General features: G+C 39.3%; 1 protein-coding gene across 10 annotated transcripts in view; it reads left to right on the top strand.

Moving 5' to 3' along the window:
- Positions 1-7027: 7027 nt before the first annotated feature.
- Positions 7028-22367, top strand: part of LOC108303389 (neuronal regeneration related protein) — a 28244-nt gene continuing 12904 nt past the window's right edge. The window contains exons 1-3 of one of the 10 annotated variants that reach the window (XM_037737987.1): positions 7028-7282; positions 8062-8105; positions 9401-9461. In XM_037737987.1, the coding sequence (XP_037593915.1) occupies positions 9459-9461 (3 nt within the window). In that variant the 5' untranslated portion in view covers positions 7028-7282; positions 8062-8105; positions 9401-9458. The other 9 variants (XM_037737986.1, XM_017527209.2, XM_037737984.1 and 6 more) reach the window with 9 other exon arrangements.

Below are 22367 nucleotides of genomic sequence, written 5' to 3' on the forward strand. Positions count from 1 at the left end.
TTTTTTTTTTTTTTTTTTTTGCTCTGGAATCTACTGTCCTGGTTCCCTGCTCAGTCCCCTTTTTAAACAGACGAATGGGCGACTTCCTGTGGCTCCAGTCGCCAGCCAATAGGGCACCCGGACCGGTGTATTTTGTATGGAGAACTGCTGCTCCAGGGCACCGACAAAGCAGCCGCGGGGGGCAAAGCAGCTGCGCTGGCCGAAACAGCCGCACTGGTGACCTGTGGAGTTCCTCCGCCTGGGAATTTCCTAGTCTGTGGGCAATAAAAATGCGCCATCCACTCACCTTCTGCGCTTTCACTGGGAGCTGCAATCCTGAGCTGTTCCTAAACGGCCATCTTGAATCTCTCAAGAGTTCCTTCTTATTTATTTTTTAAGAACTTCGTTCTAAAGGCAAAGATCTTTTGCCTTTGATATGATTCAGTTGTGTCCCCACCCAAATCTCATTTTGAATTTTCACGTGTTGTGGAAGGGACCCAGTGGGAGGTAATTGAATCATAGGGGCAGGTCTTTCTCATGCTGTTCTCATGATATTGACTAAGTCTCACAAGATCTGATGGTTTTATAAAGGGGGTTTCCTTGCACAAGCTCTCTCTTTGCCTTCTGCTATCAATGTAAGATGTGACTTGCTTCCCTTTGTCTTTTGCCATGATTGTGAGGCCTCCTCATCTACGTGGAACTATAAATCCATTAAACTTCTCTTTCTTTTGTAAATTGCCCAGTCTCAGGTATGTCTTTATCAGCAGCATGAAAACACACTAATATGACCTTCAATTAGCTCTTTCTTCTAGGGCCAAACTTCTTCTTCACATCTGTGCCTCTGAACTGAAGGAACTTCACAACTAATGGTCAGGTGAAGAAGGTGCCTAAATGGAGCACCTGAAACCATAACCCTGCATACTGTAGGCCCTATTGAATCCTAAGATCTGAGGCTAAGGTCAATGTAATAGGATTGTATTTTGCTCAGCTGTCAAGGTTCTTGAGTTAACTTCAAAATTATATTTATTATGTATGGAATTTGTTTTAACCATGGCATCATATCAGGGGATATGTAAATCTAGAGGGTTTTTTTGTTGTTGTTAATCCACCTCTTGGTTGATAAGACAAGCACTACTTTGTCTATAATCAAATAGTATATATGTTATCAGCTTCTTAGAGCATGTTTCTGCATTTCTCCAGTGTTACAGAAAATACCCATTTACAATTGTAATCAATTGTAAAATTCAAAATTCTTCCAGGGGGAACAAACATTCTATGTTGTTAAAGCAAATTCATTAACACAGATAAGCATGCACGTGCGTGCGTGCACACACACACGCATAAACACACAGACATACTGGGATTCTAAAATAGTTTCTTTTTCTTGTTTTGGAACAGGATTAACTACCAGTATTATTTTTAAAGTTTTGTACCACGATGCAGATCAGTTTTAAGACAAGCAGAAGGATAATTTTAAAATGTGTTTCATATGGTCGGTTTTGCGTGGTAGGGTAATCTGGATAAATCTTCCTTTGAGACATTCTTTCCATTTATCTCTTTGTTTCTGCAACAACCTTCTTGTTCTTCACCTCCAGGAGGACAAACTTGACTTTTCCAGGGATTTACAATTATTTCCAGATGTTGGGTAAAATACAGGATTGAGAACACCATAATTTGCAAAAGTTCCACACCTCTTACATTTGTCCTTTATCTTTTAAATGCCCTTTTCATCATCATATTGCTTTTGCATTCATATTTCACAGTTTGCTAAATTTACATCTATTTTTCCTTCTCTTATTGTCAACTACCCCAATGTCAGTGGCTCAGTACTTGATATTTTGTGTTCCTCCCTGAGACTTACTGAATTCTCTAATACGAAGACACTGATCATACTCTCAGTGTGGGTTTCTCAGTGATGAAGTGGAGAATCTCTGATCTGTGCTGCCTTTAGCAGCTGTGTAAATACAGCTGGAAACTTGAAAGTGGACAGGGTCAATTGTAAATCGGTTTCCTTTCCCTTATGTGTTTTGGAATGCTGTTCTGAGAACAAGGAGCCGTGAATTTTAGTTGAGCTCCTGACTTCATCTTTTATACACATATGTAAGCAACTTTCTGAGTTTAGATAAAGCCTTGGACATATAACTTCTTTAGCTTCATGCTCTTCCTCAGACTTTGCATTGTATAATACCCAAAACCTCATAAGTGCATATATTACAAATCCTTCTGTCTTTTGCACGTTTGCTGCAAGGGTGGTCTATTAGTTTCCCAGGATTGACACAATAAAGTACCACAGACTAGGGGGCTTAAACAACAGGCATTTATTCCTTTACAGTTCTGAAGACTAGAAGTCTGAGATCTAAGGTGTCACCAGGGTTGGTTTCCTTGGTGTTAGATGTCTTTCTTCCTGTGTTTTCACGTGGTCTTTCCTCTGTGTGTGTCTGAGTCCTAATCTCTTCTTAGAAGGACACAAGTCACTTCCGATTAGAGCCCAACCATATGACCTCATTTTACCGTAATTATCTATTTAAAGACCCTATCTCCAAATACGGTCACAATCTGAGGTACTGAGAGTTCAGATTGTAGCATGTAAATTTGGGGGTGGTGTGTGAGAGGAAGGGACACACTTCAGCATAAAGGAGGGAAGTATGAAGAAAAGGGAGCTGGTGATAAGAAAATTACTAAAAGATAGCTACTGGAACATTATTGAATATGCAGTTTCTACACTCAACAGGTATAAAATTGAAGTCAGTGTCACCCACTCATCCTCCCATAGGCACTTTTCTTCCTGCATGTTCTGTTTTAGGAAAACCCACCATCATCCAAGCAGTCACAAAGCCAGAACCTAGAATCATCTGGACTGTTTTCTCCAGTAAATCTCCCATGCTCTGTGAGCCCATAATGAGTCCTGCAATTCTGCCTCCATAATGCAAATTGATTCCTTCCCTCTTTTTTTTTTTTTCCCCAAGGCCTCTTTCTTATTTTGGGCCATTCATAATTACGTGAATTACTCGAACGTTCTCCTAAACTGAACTCATTTCCTCAGTTCTGCCCCTTCTCCATATTCAAATCCATTCTCCAAATTACTCTCAGAATAATTTTCCCAGGAAAAAAAAAATCTTGTGATGTCACTTTCAGATTACATTTTCCCAACAGTTTTGTTAATTTAAAGAATAGCATTCACATTTCTTAATCATAAAATATAATTCTTTCCCTTCAGTCTGATTGGTTGAACTTAAGTCACCCATTTGTTAACCCATTATCAGATCCAAGTAACTCAATACACTGATTGGCTAAGATAATTAAAATCTACTCCTTGGGTCACCTTCCCTGGAACTAGCAGGCTGTATGCGGAGGGACGGAGACCAGGACAAAATTTAAGATTTTGTTAAGGAGGAGAAAAGGAATAATGAATATTACATATGCGATCAACAATGTATACTGCAGTCTGTTCCTTCACAGAATTTATAGTCTAGTGGTGAAGACAGAAAAATACAGTCTAAGTTCAGGTGTAGAGTGATAAGGACAAGTGTAGAGTTCTGTACACGGCGCACTGTGACCCAAAGGCTCCTTTCTAAATGAGATCATCAGTTCAAAGAAAGCTTCTTAAAAAGGAGGTGACGCCTAAACTGAATTTGAGAAGAAGGAGCAGGAGTTAGCAAATTGAAGAAGTGGGAAAGAGGCCTTCGAGCAGGAGGAACAGCATGTGAAAAGGCTCAAGGGTTGTGTAACAGTGTAACTTATTTCAGAGGTGCCCATCTGACCAGAGAGGACAAGAGATGAGGCCAGAAGGAGAGGCAGGGTCCATCAGGAAACATTATGTAAGTTTTGTTCTATAAAGCAATCTATAATACCTATTGCTACTCTATATGTAATGTTAACTTATATGCCAGACACTGTACACAGGCTCACATAATATAGCAATTTGACACTATGGTATAAACTACAATTGAAAGATGAAGAAACTGAGACTAAAAGGTTAAATGACTTACTCAAGGGCACACAGAGCTGAGCCTAACCACTCTTCTACAGGACCTTTCACCTGGAACTCAAACTCATGGAACTGGTCACCCCAAGCAATGACAATGACCAAAAATTAACGAGCTTGCAGGAATATATAGATCTGAGATACATTTAGCTATAATGAGGAAACATTTGAGAATGAAATATCTAAGGGAGAAGAAAAATCCTGTGTCTAATGTATATCCTCTTCTACTGAGAAAATTCTCAGAGGGACTGTTCTTTGGTATACTTGCCAGGGAAAGAACCCAAGAATCAGGTTCTGACCCAGGGTTTTTATTTTCTTATACCATCTGGATGTCATCAGTCATCGGTCAAATATCTTACCTCATGATCTGCTTGCTTCTGCTTAGAATGCCCCTTTCTCCTCCTTCAACTTGCTGACTCTTGTTCATTCTTCACAAATTCAGTTTAGGTGTCACCTCCCTTAGGAAACCGTCTTCAAACCCCTGGTCTGATTTAGAAAATAGCCCTGTGTCCACAGTGAAGCCTGTGCTGAACTCTATAGTCATCCTTACCACACTGCACCTTAACTGTGGCTTTAGGCTGTCTCTCTACCCCTTCACTCCAGACTACCAATTCCATGAAGATAAGGACATTGCCTACTTCCTTTTCCTCCTCCCTAAGAAAATCCTGATTTGGTTCGGGTCTCTGTCCCTCTTCCATGCAGTGCATATGACTCAAGGGAGGCTACCTCCTTCCACCTCAGGAAATGGATGTGATTGTTTGAGCCAGTGGTTCTCACCCAAGGATGAGTCTCCCTTACCCCTTGGAATATTTGGCAGTGTCTGGAAACGCATCTGGTTGTGACAACTGGTGTCTCCTACAGGCATCTGGTGGATAAAGGCCAGAGATATTGTTAAACGTTATACTGTGCACAGGACAGCTTCCCCCTCTGCCCTCACCCCATCAAAGAATTATCTGGCCCCAAATGTCAATATAACTGAAGGGGTGAGACATCTTAGCTGAAGTCAATCTTTGTGTGACTTTGCTTCCTGACTGGTAATGGCATAAGGATAATTATGTGCCCAAAATTATCAATCAGGATGAAGTCAAGGACTGATATTTTATGATTGAGAGATAGATGATAAGGTTCGGAAGTCATACTATTATCACATTGCGGCAAAACAGTGTGATTATATTTATCCCATAATGGAGCAGGGAATGCCATGATTAAAAAGAAATTTTAGAAGAGCAGGTTTACTGTACAGCCTACAAGATAGATGGAAGGAGGCAGAACATGGAAGCTAGGAGGATTATGAGATAGCTCTAGCTACAGTTTGAGTGAGGTTACTTGGCAAGAGTTTCTTGTATATACTTAAATGATTAGCACAGCCCCCTAGACCTAAAAGAGACACAAGAATGTTTCTTGGATAGTTGGATGATAACTATTTTCTGGAACACAACACATAAAAAAGCTATGATTCTGACCCAGTGTTCTTAATACTTAAAAATCTCTCACCATTTTGTCTATGGTTTCAGTGAAGAAAAATTGGCCAAGAGAGATGGCTTGTGCCTGTTATCCCAGCTCTTTGGGAGGTCATAGTGAAGACTGCCCAAACCCAGGAGTTTGAGAGCAGGCAACATGAGCAGACTCCATTTCTACAGAAAAAAAATGGGGAGAAAGAGAGAAAGGAAGAAGAGAGAAAGAAAAAGAGAGATTAACATATACTAAATTTCATATTTCTCTGTGTTTTAAATGGTGAAACTCCATTAGTACAGGAAAGAAAAAGAAAGATTCACATATATTAAATTCCATATTTCTCTGTGTTTCACATGTTGAGACTCCATTTCTAAAGAAAACGAAAGAGAAAGAAAGTTTAACATATACTAAATCCCATATTTCTCTGTATTTTGAAAGGACATCTTAGGGGAAGCTTTACATAAACATTAAAGTCCCTGTGTGTGTATGTGTGTATGTTTCCTTATAGAATGACCTTTTGAACAAATGTTACTGGGATAGATTTTTGATAGTCTTTGATTTGAGGATGCACTCTTGGGTGGGTTTCTTTTCCAGCCTGACCCTAAGGTGAATGTCAAAGATCTCAATGTTGAGGTGCTCTTGACCAGCGTGTTGCGGTTCCAGAGTTGCAGAGAAGCCCCCAGGCCTCTCCCCTCTCCCACCACCCAGCCTACTCCTTACACCTTCCTTCCAGCACTTCCCTGGCTGGTGAGCTGACTTGAAGAGGTCAAGGGAATTTGTTGAACTTTATGTTTCTTTCCTTTGTTCCTAGCCGTGGCTGCCAAATAATCGTCTTATTTTTGCAGGAAAGTGACTGCAGTGTTTTACATTAATTCAGAGAAGCTTTCGGTGGGCTCCTTAAACATCACACCCTGTGCAGTCTAATAGGCATTTGTTGTGGCAGAGGCTTTGCAGTTTTAAAGGCGACCTATGGTCCCAGCAACAAGCTTACAGAGAATTCAATGCATTCTTTTAGAATTGTGAGTGTAAAGTATTGCTTTTTAAGGTTTGTTATTTCTGTACCCAGTATGTTAAATCCAAAACATAAGATATTCTGTAAACATATGTTTAAAAATTGAGTTTTGTAAATTTACCTTATTTTCTTTGTTGCAATGGAAAACATTGCGTTCACTGATTAGGGGGAAAAGTGGATAGCAAATTTAGTAGCCCCCATGATCCTTTATATATTTTTTTCTTGGCAAAGCAATTAAATTAGGAAATAATCTTCTCCGCTAACATCTGACAGTTACCATAAAATGATATCCTGCTTTATTGGCAACAAAACCAGTTTGTTTGAGTTTGTTGCAACATTTTGAGCTATTACATTACTATGAAAAGATAGATTTTAAATAAGAAAGACGAGTTTACAAAAATCGGAAATGGCAAAGCGCTTTATTTTTTAAAGCAATCCTCGATTTGAAAAAGTCCAATTTCAGAGGGGCAGCGTGTTAAATCCTTCAGGGAAGGAGAAGGAAGCACCAGGGGTGTCTGTCTTGGCCCCATCACGCCAGGCCGCAGCTCTTGCTGGCTGTGCGCGTGTGACTGTGTGCACGTGTGTGTGTGCACGCGCAGCCACAGGACCTCTGGGGCCGGCCTTCGGGGGCGCTCCCCGCCCCGGGCTTCCCCACCAAAGGGAGCGGGGAGACGGCGGGGTCCGACCTGGGGCAGTGTGCAAAGGCAGGCAGTGCGGACTCTTTGTGTGTCCTTGAGTGCGGCTCCGCGCCGCCGCGGGCACCATTTTCTGCTTCGCCCAGGACAGGCACATAAAAGGAAGGCGGCTGCCGCCCGTCGCCGTCCTCTTTCCCTCAGATGCCCTCTCTGCAGGTTTATTATTACAGTACGGGCCGCGCCGCCTCTCCCCACCGCCCTGGCAGGCCGCCGGGCTGTGCAGCACCCTGGCCGCCTTCACGCCTGGCGCACCCCCAAACCGCCTCCTCCGCCTCCTTATTTGTCTGAAAAGCAACTGCACGTCGAGGCGAAGAGGCTGGCCGGGGGCGGGGAGGCAGGCCCGGGGTTTGCGCGCGCCGAGCTCCCGGGGCGGGGCCGGGGCCGGGGCCGGGGCCGGAGAGCTGCGGGTCGCTTTGTCTTCCCGGGTCCCCACGCAGCGCAGTGGGGGCGGCGCAGCGAGCGGGGCGCCCCGGGGCGCGGGTGCGGGGTGTCGGGGCGTGCGCGCCTCTTGGCCGCTAGCCGACGGTGCCCTGAGCCGCCGATTCCTGCCGAGTAAGCAGTCTGGCTCCTAGGCGGCTGCACAGTGGCAGCAAGGCTGGGGCGCTGGCTCCGCGCCAGCTCCATCAGAATTAGCTCATTGTTCACTAGCACACTAGCGGAAGAGAGAGGGAGAGGGAGAGAGAGAGACTCTTAGAGAAAGAGAGAGAGACACACACACACTCTAGGAGAGAGAGCGTGAGGCAGGGAGATCATCTCCTCCTTTTTCCAAGGCTGCACTTCTTGGAAGTGAAGCCGGTTTGGGTTTTGTTTCCCTTCCCCCTCCTCCCTCCTCTTCCTCCACCCCTTTCCCCTCCCCCTCCCTTCCCACAACCCCCCCTCCCCCACAAGCTGTCTTTCTAGCATGATGCCCTTTTTCATCCACATTTGTGTTTCAGGTGTAGAGAGGAGAGAGAGTGAACAGGGAGCGGGGCTTTTGTCTGTAAGTATATACCATTCCTATCCCCGGCTGGGAGCGCTGCTTTCTCTTTTGTGTCGATTCCTTGCCGTTGCTCTTAGCTGGACCCTTCAACCCTGCAGAGTTCATGCTTCTTCCCTCTAAATTTTAAAGAGCTGAAGCGTGTACCTTGGAGAAATTCTGGCATTTTGGTCGTGCCGCATTCAGGCTGGAATTTTACTTGAGCTTTTTCTAAAATGCACAAGTTTAGAGGGAGAAATGAATTCTTTTGGGAAGGGGTGGGGTTTTGTGCTTGGTGGTGTGGTTTATTTTGTTCTTCTTGCTCCTAAAGCATTGTTGGAAACTGTTGTGTTTCTTTGCATTAAATGCACTTTCGTGCATGCAAGCTTTTCCTCCCCTTTTATAAAATTTGTTTGTGTTCCTCCGTCCTTACACTTGATCACTCTTTGAATGCTGCTGCTGCCGAGGGTCGTCTTAGGCGTTCGATCTTGCAGCACTTTTTTCTGCATTTTCTTATAAAGCAGTTGAACTTTGACGGGGAGGGCCTTAAAAATAAATGACTGTTTTCTTCTTGGTGATAATAATAATCTGATTTGCATTTATGTGTATCTATAACATTATAGGAAAACATTTAGAGCTTATGATACCCTTTTTGAGAACTTTTAGTTTCTCCATTCATCTTAATTTTTGTCCTGTTAACAAAAGAGCTGTCTTCTGATAACAGAAAGGTTGAGGGTAAATCACTGCAGTATGTACATTAATGTTTATTTGGTTTAGGGAGAAGGACATAATGGTATATATTCCTGACTGCCCCCTCCCCCCCGCCGTGTAGGTTTTTTTTTTTTTTTTTTTTTTTTTTTGAACACGGAAGGTTATGTAATGCAGTGCCATTTCCAAAAATATCCACTCTGAGGCATTACACTACACGGTGGAAGGCTGATTCCTATTCTGTCGTTTTGATTGCAAATATACTGCCAGTAGTATGTCTGGGAACAAAGAGCAGCCAGAAAACAATCTATTTTTATCACTTGGTTCTACTTTTAAGTTGCTAAACCTTTTGAACTCATGCAATTTAAAGATGAACCAAACACTAAGAATAGCCCAGGACTCTGCAAAGCCAAGTACTAGGGATTCCTTTGTCCCCTGTTTAAGCCTATAGGCCACTTGGAAAGCTCTTTCAGAAATCCCAGTAGTTAACAATAATTTGCATGTAACAACCACAGAAAATGGTTTTTCATATGTAACCTCCAAAGAAGCATTTTTCATTTGCTGACCTGTGGTAAGGCGCTGTGTCTACTGTATTTAAACATATTTTGCAGGTTGGTCTCCCTGGACTGAAGAGAGGGAGAATAGAAGCCCAAGACTAAGAATCTCAAAATGGTAAGATTTGGTCATCAGAGGAGATTCTCAGTACTTCTTATCAGTCTATTACATGTAAATTTCAACCATCCACCATCATCCTCCTCAACCCTTCATTATTCCTACACCCCATCTGACCTTAAAAGGTTCTGTCTCCAGCACCTGGGAGCATTGCAGTACAGCAATTTACGTGAATTGGATCTGACAAATTGGTTCTTTTGATTTGCTATTATTTTGAATAGAAAACTAAAATTCGTCTTTTGGAAGTGGAGATTTATTTAATTTGAACAACAGAAACTACTCGGTTTTTTTAGGAAGAGTGATGTGTTGTGACACGCATGGAAGTGGTGACAGCAGTAGGACTCGAACAAAGCCTTGGGTCTTAGAGCCAGCCCCAACTTATCCAAAACTGAGGAGTCTGTCCAGCCGATCAAACAGCTACTGCATGTACTAGCCTTTAGCGCAATACAGATGAAAAGCATGAATTTTTCTATTAATATACCCCATCTATTTAACATAATTACTGTCATTTTTTCTTGATTTATAGCTTCATTTATGAGAGACATCGTACTCAATTTTAGATGTCTCTAAAATTTTAGTCAAGCATGTTAACCTGTAAATAAAAGTATAACTATTTCTGACAAAGCTTATGATCCACAGAGAATGCAGTTTAATGTTTCACTGCTGACAGAAGGCATACACATTAAAAGCAGCTGAATAAGTATATTAATCATCTATGAAAAATGTCCTCTTTGGAAATAAGATTAAAAAAATAATAGAAATATCATAAAACTTTTTAGTGAAGTACAGCATGTCCTACTGCAGATGTTTATACTCTTTAAAACACCGCTTTGTCACTTAGAATGTGTGATATCCAAATTTAGATTTAGTTTTTTTCTTTTAAATGAGGGTGGAATTTAATGAATCAAAATTTAATCTGATATCCTTGATGTTTTCTTTGAGATCAACCCAAGTATAAGCTTCCAAAGAGAAAAATGAATCAGGCAGTTAAATGAGTTCAGTTTGACTGTTATTAACAAGTGTTTTATTTTTTATGTGTGCCTCACTTGTTATTTCAACAAGTGGTATCAAAGCAGGTCATGAAGTAGGTCTTGCTTGGATCATGTTGGAAAATGATCAAATTAAGGAACTTCAGGTAGAAAAAAAGAAGTGAACATAAAATTAAGCTAGTCAATGGATTTCGTGCAAATGGTTCCTAACTTCATATTAAATTCTTAATTAGTTGTCATAGAATAATAGGATGGTAATAAAATCAGCTGCTCTAAAGTATTTGTATTTTCTTAATCATTTTTTACTGTGATTGGCCACATCAACCTTGCCTCCAACCTCGTTATCTCAGAACTTTACCTACTTTCTGTGATCATAAATAGATCACAGAGGTTCATGTATGTTGCAATATGTCAGGTGACCAGTTTAAACATAAATATGACTACTCACCTAGCCAAAGCTAACTCTATAGATCAAGGTTAAGGAGTAAGATATCATGGTTCTGTCGTAGTAAGAGGAATGAGCTTTGTAGAAGTCAAGCATGCCTGCCAAAGCAGAGAGTGGAAGTTGGAACCATTTGAATGCAGAAAAGCAAATGCAAATTATTATTACATGTTAATTTTTTGCAGTTGTCATTTATGTATGGTGGCAGAATGGGAAATCACAATTTGTTGCTCCTGGAAGCATTTTTACTCATGAAAATATTCTCACAACTTTTTGGTGATCCTTTCATCAAGATGTCAGTCCCTTTTGGCACAAGCCCATTGCCTGAAATGAAACCACTGACAGTTATTGTCTGTGGGTGATTCCAAGTAACTTTCTAGCAATTCTCTTTTTCCAGAACGTCTGAGATCTTAAAAGTCTTTGCACAAATTAATGTAAAAAAAAGTTTCACTTTTTTTTTTTTTTTTTTAGAAGTGATATTAGAGGTGTCTTGTATCTCCTCTTTCTCCCTTTTGGCAAAATCAAGTTAATTTTCTTTCCTTGATTAAAACTGGAATTTTTGTGGACCTCTGTAACTGGCTTACTTAAAGACTTGGCCCACATTCAATAGAAACTGCAGCTTGTGAAGCAGTAGATTGAACTCCTGGACACCTCTAGAAAATATGTAAGCCTGGTTTTCCTGTTTGCATTTCCATTTACATAATTTAAAACACTAAAGAGGATCTAATTTCAGTGTATTTAACCTATTTAGTAAAGGGCTTATTTCAAATACAAATTTATAATCAGCTCATTTTAGTGTAAGAAATTATCCAGTACATTCCAGAATTCATAACATAGTGATTCAATATCTGGACTTTTTACATACCTAAAATGATAGCGTTTTACAATAATAATGTGGAGACACATAAGGATTCTTGAATGCCTTCCATATCATCAAAAAAATATAATCAACTTGTGCAGCTCTAGGAGGTGTGTCCTATGTATGGGGCTCCTTGAGCACAACTGCAGGAAGTGCTATTTACATAGATTACAGTTGTGCATGGTGGCATCTGGGGTTTTGCAACTCAAGAGTACTGTTCTAAGTGTCAATTTTGAGTATAGTTTGCTGGATCTTACTTGAACAGAATTTTTTTAAATAACTCATTCTCTAGCTTTTTGTTTTCTAGTAAATGTGCCTCTCCCACCCCTACTTTTTTTTTTTTTTTTCAATTAGCAGGATATTGAGTCTTCAACATTTCTTTAATTTATATTTGGCTTTTTGCTAAATTTTAATTGCTATGATTGTATTTTACGTGATTTCTTACTATTTAGGTATTCTATTTTAAAGGTACCTGCTTCAGATAGGTTGAGAAGAAAACATTTCAAAATCAGTAGATGATCCTATTGAATAGTTTGAAAAACTAAATTATTTAATTAATTGTCAAGGTTAAGTCCTGGTTTTCAACATGATTGCTTTCTACACAGTAAACTTGCCTCTAAGTGTGTGTGTGCCATGGACTCACAGTGGCATAAGCATGGGCTTATTACGTTTTAACAGGGACCTAGAAATTCGAACAATATAAGTTCTCTTTAAGACTGATGCTGAGCTTTTAAAACAGATGAGTTGACTCCATTGTATCATTCACAGAGCTCTGCTTTTTGTACAGTCTGAAGTGGCATTCATGGGTTTACAAGAAGACCCTTTCAATAATCTCTCCATTAACATAAGGTTTCCTTGTTTAAAGAAAAAGACAAAGATTGGGGAGGGATGAAGTCCTATTCATAGCTTGTGCCATTGGGTTGAGAATGTAAATGCGCCAGTTGCTCAGTGACTTTTGATGGTGAAGATGCTGAAGTGTACCTAGGAGGGTAATTTTATATGGTACTGTCTTTTTCACCAGTTTCCAGTGAATGGTGAGTTGGAGAATTGGGAGTTGTTTGGGGAATTAGGACAGTAGGGATAGTCTATTTGGGTTAAGCCAGTCCAGCTTCCTCTTGAGCTATAGAGATAATTCAGGTAGGAAAAGGTATTTGAGCAGCAATCTTGGAATAAACAGCTGTTCCGAGTATCATTCCATTTTAACCCGATACAGTTCTTTAAAAGATGTAAAGCAGATCATAATCATAAATACACTGAAGAAATTCACTTTATTATAAATCCTGAGATGAATGTTTCTAAAATAGGAAAATACACTTCTAAAATGTGAATACTCTGCCGAACCAAATGAGTAATACCTAAATTTATACATGGCTATTAATGAATTTTATGCTTTGAAGTATTCATTTACCTGGTCAGTTAAAGACCTGATGTAGCATTCAGATGCACTGGGCTGACTGGCGATCCTTGGTGTGAAACGCCATAGCTCCCTGGGTCCTACATATTTTTATTAGTGTTGTTCCTGGATGGAAAGCCTTTTAAGGCTATATCCTCACAGCCAAAGTGAAATGGAAGGTTGAAATAATTATCTGAATAATTATGCTCAAAAAATTGATTTTGTCTGATTCATCTTGGTAATTCAAAATGTTGCTGGAGTGATGTAGGAGTGGGAAGGATTTGCCTGAATTATCCATATAATTCCTGTATTATAGAAGAAAAAACTGGGGATAAGGAAATCTTACCAGCAAATCCAATCTGAATATACCAGAGGAAAATGTATTGAATGTACTTGGACAGTGTCATCTTGGTTGATGAAGATATATTACAATCTATCAATTTTAAAGGGTTCCTCTACTTCAAACTGGATATCAGGTTAACCATAAATTCTTAGTCCACATCTGTAGAAATTATGATTGCTAAAAATATCATTTATTGGGTGTAAATTTATTTGAAATGGACATTTCTGGAATATATTTTACACCTAGGAAGAGCTTCAAGAATAGTTCATCTTAGTGATTTAAAAAATAGCAGTGATCCTGAAATTGATCTGTTAGTGCATAAGTATCAACTGCCCTAATGGTCTGGGACGTAAGCATTAACATGGCTCTCAGCTAAATTCTAAATATCAATTCAGTTATTAGTAGTAATACCATGGTGTTAACCAGGATGGCATTATTTGTTAGTTGGATCATATGCATTTCTTTTTTTGCTCAGCTAAATTATAAGCTTCCAGAGGATTTATAAACTTCATATACAGTGCTTGGTAAAGTATTAAATATATGGTAGAAGTTGAATAAATATTTGGCCTATGCATCCTAACATCTATTAAGTTGAATTTTTAAAATCCATTCTTAGTGACTTAATCATATTTAGTTTTTGTGAACTGGAAGTAATTTGTATTTTTAACCTCTTTTTTGAAAGTTATAGGAAGCCAAAATGAATGCAATTTTAGTTTATACAACAAATTATTTTCCATTATTAAAGGGATAAAACAAAATGCAGTGAAACCATAAAGTGTGGCACTTGCCAGAAAAGCATGACTTGTGATGGCTCACCTTTCCCAGCTTCCAGTGCTACACTCTGACAGTGTTGTGTGATGCCACCTCTCTGGGTTGGATCCAGCTGTGGTATTTAAAGCTCACAGCAGCTTTTCCTGCAGTGTGGATCCAGGAGGATCTTTACTCCCAGTATTGGAACTTTATAGCCTCGGTTTATTTCCAGTAGAATCTCTTTCTGTGATTCTGTGATGTGCAGCAAACTTAACGATGTAAAACTATAGAGTGCTAAATGGTACGGGTGATGTTATTGAGGACTGGGGATTGGGGATAGTCGTGGAAAAGTTTTATTAAGAAGGTCGAAACTAAGCTAGAGCCAGAAATAGCAAATATATGGCTATCTCCATCATTAACTTTTATACGTGTAGGAGACATTGCTAATCAACCTTGAAACTCATTATTATTCAGCTTGAGTATGATTTCAAAATCCTCAATATGGTGTTCCAGGATGCCATTAACAATTGATTGGAGTTGATACAAAATTTGAAACCTAGAAGTGGACTCTATGCTCCCTGAGAGTAAGTACTATGCCTTATTAAGCTTTGATTTCTAGTACTTAGTACCAGTCCTTATATTGAGTAAATGAAAAATTAAGAATATTTGGGTAGATTTAGATGAGAGAGAGGAGTATTCCAGATAAAACGAGTGCATTAGAAAGTTAGGCTTGCAAGTGTGAGCATAACACCTTTACACTGTCATAGGGGAAATCTTCCTTCCTGTTTAGGACCTCTGTGCTGTCAAGGACAGACTTCAAAAACTAGACCTAGAAGTCAAGGACTTGATGTGCTAAGCAATAGGAAGCCACTGAGCAGGCATCTTAGAGATGGCCCAGGGCTCTCACTCAGGTTACCAACCTGTCTCAGGTTCTTTGCCTTTTGATTGTGCTTAACAGGAAGGAACACACACACTCACTCACTTACACTTTCTAGTTAAAGGTACAGCTTGCTTTGCTCCCTCTCATTCCCCTTAGGCTGGGGTGGAGTGGTGGAGAGAAGAAAGGTCTCTAGCTAGAAGGAACTGGGAAGGGAAAAGGGCACATGCTTATCTTCTTTTTCTTGAGAAAGTGGCAGCACTTTCATTGGCAAATCCCAGCAGGTTCAGCAGTGTCTGCTTGGCCAGAGAGGAGGATGCTGCTGTGCAAGCTGCCCAGTAGAAGGATCATCTTCCCTCCTGTATGGCTGTCTGGGTGCAGGCATGCGCTCATCACTTGCACCCACATGTACCCAGCTGCTTTTCTCTTTCCATTTCTTCCCGATTAACCATATTTATTCAAAAATATAAGCCAACACTTATGTCATCATAATAAAATTGTTTACAATTTGAGGACTACAGGCTGTTACTAATTTAGTCGGTAATCTAGTGGCCAACCAAAGGGAATCTCATCACATGATACATGAAAATCAGGGAAAGCCAAGTCCAAGAGGGATTTTTTTTCCTGCAAACTCTTATAAACAGCACAGAATCTTACCTTGGAATGCATCAGCTGCAAGATTTTCCACATGAAATGATGTGACTCGCTCTTTTAACCCCTTCAGATGAGGTGGGACTTGTCTGTAAATCTCTCAGTAAAAGTGACCTAGGTAAGCATTGCTCCTTGAATTCTTTATGCCGTCTCCACCTCATACCTTGAAGTATTTTTTTTTTAACCTGCTATATTGAGAACTTCCTAAGTTTATTTTCTGTGGCTTGACAGGTAGGTCAGGAACTATATGAATTAATCTTCTATTTCTAGCCACAGTGGATATTTTCTTAGAGGGACCAGGCCACTTGTTATTCTAAACCTTCCCTGGGATTCCCTCCTTCTGTGCCTTTCTTACTTGGTTCAGAAGGAATGCACCTCCAACAAAATGAAGCCGTTCTTCAAGACTGAATTTGAATGACAGTTCTTCTCTGAAACTTACCATGGTATATCCAGCAGGAATCATCTTCTCTTCCTCTCTACTCTTACCACACATTTAACTTTATACTTGAAGCTGGCTTATTTATGCATGTTTTTCTACCCTCCAAGGTTGTAAACTTGAAACAAGAATATTGACCATTTAGTAAGTGAGGAACACTTTCCCTTTTTGGTAGCAATTGAGGGAGAGAACTCTCAGGAATGAAATTGTAGAGAAATTGTTTGGTGTTCTCTTTTTACAAAGTGAAAGGAAACTCTAACCTTCATTGACATTTCTTAATGAGACTTTGGAATAGATCCCACACCATGAACCAGTCTGATCTGTGCTCCCATACCTAACTAGGATCTGGCACATCCTCAGTAATCAACAACTGTCTGTGGAATAAAGGAATGAGTCAGTGGTCATGGATGCACGATGATCTGTTATTTCTGGGCACGACCAGGTAGCCCACTTTGGTATCTACAGTGAGTTATGGCCGGACACTGCCCTGCTGTGATAGCTCAGTTGTAAGTCAGGCAGTCCAGAAAATGAATATACACTAATAAACAATTTACTACTGAAAAGAGCCTCTCACTGAATATTTTAGAAGGCTCAATGTTTGGGAAGTAAGGGGGAAGAGTTAAGTGAGATATACGCACACTACAAAAATAACTCCTAAATTGTGTGTTCCTTTCTTTTGCATTCCTTTAGGCAGAAGAGGTCCTGAGAGTCCAGAAAGCTAAGTTGATATGGTCTGCTGAAAGAGGAATGTCATTTTAGGGTAGTGCCACACATCTAATCCAGAACACTGGGGCGTCATTATACATGAGAGTATTAATGGTCCTTTTCCAGTGGGCAGCACCATTTGTCTCAGTAGTCTGAGGCAATCATGACAGTAGAGCAAATCTGCCCTGGTTTCACAGGGTAATAAAAATTCTTAAAGTAAAATTATGGCCCATCCTTACCTTATAATTGTTTCTAACCTAAGCTTTTTGCCTTGAAAGTGTTACAATAATCTAGCTATATTTTTAAATCCCTGATTTTAGACTGGTTCAGTGTGCATCCTTACTTTCATGGAGCAAAATATCAATATAACATATTCAAGGAGGAGAAGGATAAGGAATGTGGCATGAAAGGAAGGTCTGTTTGCCCCTTTTTGCTGAAATTTGGGAACCAGAGCCATTGATTGGAAAGGAAGGGGGAATAGCTAAGTAGTTTTTGCCAATAAAAATGTGGAGCCAAAGACTCACCAATAGGTAATTAAAACAACAGGGAGACTCATAATGTGCACAGAAGTTTTGGTGTGGCTCCCAGCTCCAACTCTTCTCTCCTCCATCCCAGCTCTTACTCAGATCACCATCACACACCATGTCCTTTGATTACTGGGGCAGGTAACAGCCTTCCTGCTGAACTGAGTTTGATACAATTCCAGCAGGGAAAAGTACTACAGTCTAGTGGCTGGACAAGGAGAAATCTACAAAAGTTGTTTTGTTTAAAATGGGTCCAGGCATTTTGAGGACACTTTTACTGGATAAAGTTGGTGTCTGATATAGAACTTATTCTTGGACAGGAAAGAGTAGAAATTAGGAGAAGATCCTGCCTCTTTGCCAGCCAACTTGCAGATTATCAAGGGAAAGCTAGTCAGTATTGATATGGATAAAACTTATGCTTATAAATATGACCCAAGTAAAGGTTTGATATTAACCATTTCCTCAATGAAGTATTGTTTCATTCCTCCCACTAAGTCATCCTAGTGAAAGCCACCCAAAGGCTCATTGGAACCATGATGTGGAAGTCTGTTCTTGTGCTCATTTGCCAGGCATTGCTGAGTCTGTATGGATCAATGTGCCATGTGGGTTAGGTAACACGTGGGTGAGCACTTAACCTAGTGCCTTCTGCATGGTAGGAATTCATTAATACTAGCTGAAAGAATGAATACTGTGCAGGGATGTACCCACTGTTTAAATGCATGCAATAGCGCAATTTCAGTTGTGTGATTAACAATTAGAATTTGAATAAATTATGTTAACTAGCACACCCCTTTCCGGAATAGACTTCCCAGAATTTGGTGCCTTAGTTTGGAAAAATCCTTTAAAAAAAAAAAAAAGTATTTTCTTTGCTACTTTGATATTTCCAGCCCAAACTTATCGGACTTACTCTTTGATAAGATGCTAATTGTATAGGATTAAAACTGCCTACCAAATATTCAATACCTGCAGAAAGTACTTAGTAAATATTTCTTTATTAATTGACTGGGTAATTGAGATTATATACCTAGCCAATTTAGTTAATGTAGGATCAAAAATTCTGTCCATATCTCTGAGCCCTTATTTTCAGTTTTAGTCCTTTATTATTTCGATTTAACTTTTCCAAAGCCTGGATGCTGTGGACTAGAACTGAGTCTCCATTCCTTATTGCCCTGTGGAGTCCTGGGTCTAATTATACATCATGAAATGCCCTGGTCTTGCACATTTTTTTCACTTTTGATTAATAGAATCATAAATTGTTCTGATCTTGTTATCAAGTTCTGGGAGACAAGTCTCCACATCTTTTCATTTAATCTTTATTAAACCTAATCTTTTTCCTTTTTTAAAAAAAATATGAGAGCCACTTCTTAAACTTTAATTTTGTTATACAAGGCTTGACTGTCTACACTGGCACAATCAATTCAATCAGAATTCAATTAAATTTGTTATTTGGCATCTTTGAAACAATTCATCTCATGATCAATGTGAATTTTTACTAAATTGATCAGCTGTTAGGATGTTTAGATGAAGTCGGCAGGTCATCACATCTTTGACTGTGATTGAATACAGTACTCTACCTGCAATTTGAGGATCAAATACAGCATACCTTATTATTTGCTATTGGATACTTTTAGGATGTTAACAACTAACCATTAGTTTGTTGCCCCATCTCTGTCTTGCTATTTGTCCATCTTTGGAACTGTCTAGATTTCTAATACATTAATTAAAAGTTTCCAAATGGAGTTAGGTTAAATTTATTTTTCTTTCTGAATTTATCATTCTTAGTAGTTTATATACTGCCTCTCGTCTAATAAGTGTTTATTCTCTTCTTCAATTGAGAGGAAGAAAAATACTTTATATTTTTATGCAATATATGGTTTGTGTGTCTGCCGATCATTGATAAAACATATTTATTTTTTAACTAAGCAGTTTTTGATAAGCAAAGTTATAGTGAACAGGATTTCAAATGCATTTGATGAAAGAGAAAGCTGTACTGAATTAGATTGTTCATTGGTAGCCATCTGAGAAGGAACTGTTTGAGAGACCATTTGGGGGTCATATTAAAACAGTTTGGTTTTTCAGCAAATGCATTTTGTTATTAGCTGCAATGATTGCTACATATTTATGTTGTGCTGGACATTTCCTTCCAGGGAACATTGAAAAAAGAAAAAAAAAACTGTATTACCAGTATTGCTTGGGTTTAATTAGATCCAAAGTCTTAATGTAGCCAAGCCACAGCTGTTGCTCTAAGACTAGTTTTTTCCTCAACTGTAGCAACATACGAACACTGGAGACCTTGGGCAGGTTCCCTGACTATTCTCCCTTAGTGTTCTCATCTGTAAAATGGTGAGGATGATGACAATGGTAGCTAAAACAGATATGCTTACTTATGTGCCAGACCCTGTTGCCAGTGCTTTATATATATGGGTTTATTTCCTCCTTGCAGTAACATTGTGAAGATTAAATGAGTGCACCTGGAAAACATGCTTGAAATTAACAAAACAAAACATAATGGACTGTATTATGCATTTCTACAGAAAACTGTGGGTTACCAAATTTACATTTTCTGTCTCTGTGGGTTCCAACTACACCTGTTTATTGCTCATAGTTCCCTTCTTTTGGAGAAGGATGGTTGTGACATTTGGTTTACAATGGAAGAAAGACTTAGGGGAAAAACATGTAGTTGAGGTCTTTTCTTGTTGGAGAATACAGTCAGAATTTGGAATGAAGGCCTGAGCTTCCACTACTACCTTTTTCATATTAATTAAACTATCTGTGATTCTTTTTCTAGGGAACTTACGCCTCTAGACTGGCATTCTTTTTGTAGATATTTTCACAGCTCTAGAAGCATATGTTTCTTAGGTGACTACTAGGCCTGAAACACTTTATCTGTTTGGGTTGGGAGCTCCTCCCTTCAGTCTTCTCGGCCTTGAATGGTACTGCCTGACTGAATCCTTCATCAGAGAGAAGCCTTCTGCTTAATCAGTCTTGGCTCCACCCAGAGGGGTTGAAAACCTAGGTGGTGTGCAGGGGCACATCCATTGTAACCCTATTCTATTCTTCTTGTACTTTTAGTTTTCTAAGTTTTCATAGAAGCCTGTTAGTGGCCTCTTTTTGTCCTGAGCATTTAAATAGCATGTAGATACAAATCTGGATATATTTCTTCTTTTTTAAAAAAGTTAGAATTCTTACCAGATAAGAAATCTGCAGCCTGTGATTTATACCAATTTTAATTACGTCCTTCTGCAATAGAAACCACTTTCCTTCTAAAGTTAGTGGTTCGTTATGATGCTGTTTGCTATTGAAGAGACATCAGTTTTTAAATGACCAGGACAGTATAAGACAAGCATTGAACTGTGAAATGACTTGAGCTAAATGCTGAAGGGTTCGCTGCTACCAGTAGAAGAGGGTCCATTGATGGAAAGAGCAATTAGTTTCTTTTGGAATGAGCACTTCAGGAGAACATGCAGACTTTCAGGAAAGGTCTGTCTTACACATGTCAACAAGAGGAATGCTTTGAAGTATCTTCAGACTCTTAAAAGCAACTGGCTGTCTCATCCACCCAGACCAAGAAAAATCCAAAATCCTACGTCTAAATAAGTAATTATCTCACTAGCCCTTAAGTGAAGGCTTTAACAAAAGAAGTCGTATTTTTGAGTAATTATTCTTTCATGTTGTTGGGGGAAATTTTTCATAAGACTTTAATGGATAGCACAGTAATTTTTTGACAGAAGGAAAGAAAAAATAGCATTCTTGGTGACTAGACATTAAACTTCGTATAGTTACTTGAAGGTGAAACCTGGCATAGCATACTTAAAATTATTCAAACAAGCTAATAAAAGCAAGTCTAGATGTTTCCTATTAACCTTGGAATGTGCTTGGAAAAAGCCCTGCTACTCCAGATGTCTAGTATTAGAAAGCATATCAACAGCTTTTACTCTCAATTGTGGTGAATAATACCATTCTAAAATTCACAAGTGCAGTTTGGTGTGCTGGGGCATAATATAGAGTTAGTATTCACATGTTTTCTTTCTTTCCTTTTTGATTCTTAATGTACCTTAAAAGTAGAAATGTCACCAGATGTCATGTTCCTAATTTCTTGGTTACAAATGAAAACCAATTTATATAATGGAATAAGGTGGTCCAGACTTAGAACTCAGATGGTGTTAAGTAAATATTTATTCTGGTTCCACTGCAGGGAGGTAAAAAAGATTTTCTTAACATATTTCTTGAGGTCACAGGGGCAAAGAAAAGCTTATACTGTGCTTAAATGCCTGAGGTGCCTTTTTGCTGCAAGCTAACAAAGGCTGATTTTTTTTTTCTTCGCCAAAGAGAGGAACTATCTTGTATTGTAAAGCCTTTCTTTTCTTATTGTTCACTCAAAACTGCATAATCTCAAACCAAATTTTAAAAAGGCTGCTTTATTTTTTTCCCTTCGTTTGGAAAGACTCTTCTTACATACTGCTTGTAAGATTCATATCCGAGCTTTATTATTGCACTTTTTTTCCTTGTTTACTTTGGGCTGTTACCAGCTATTTGTACTTTCTCTTCATTGCTGAAAAGGAAAATTGCCCATTAAAAGTCAAGATTTGAAGTGCTGAACTTAATTCCTTGAGTCCAGTCCACAGTTTGGCTCTGATTACTGTACCAGGCTGACCTCCAGTCCAGGGGAGGGTGCCTTGGCAGAAATCTGAGAATTCCTCGATCAGTGACTCCCTTTTTTGGATTTATGGAGTCTTTAGGTGGATTGCTTTGTGCTAAACGTGCTCTTATTGGAAAGGAATGGGGCCGGGATAAGGGGAACGCTATGTTGCACAACATAAATGTTTGCAGCTGACCTCTGTGTTCAATTAGCTGGCCGCTGCTGCGCCTGGCCTTGAACCATGTACCATCAAAGCCTAGAAAACTCATGTAATGAATGGTTTTTAGGAGTGGTGAAA

The sequence above is a fragment of the Cebus imitator genome, unplaced genomic scaffold (assembly GCF_001604975.1).
Source record: "Cebus imitator isolate Cc_AM_T3 unplaced genomic scaffold, Cebus_imitator-1.0 Scaffold46, whole genome shotgun sequence".
Classification (NCBI taxonomy): Eukaryota; Metazoa; Chordata; class Mammalia; order Primates; family Cebidae; genus Cebus; species Cebus imitator.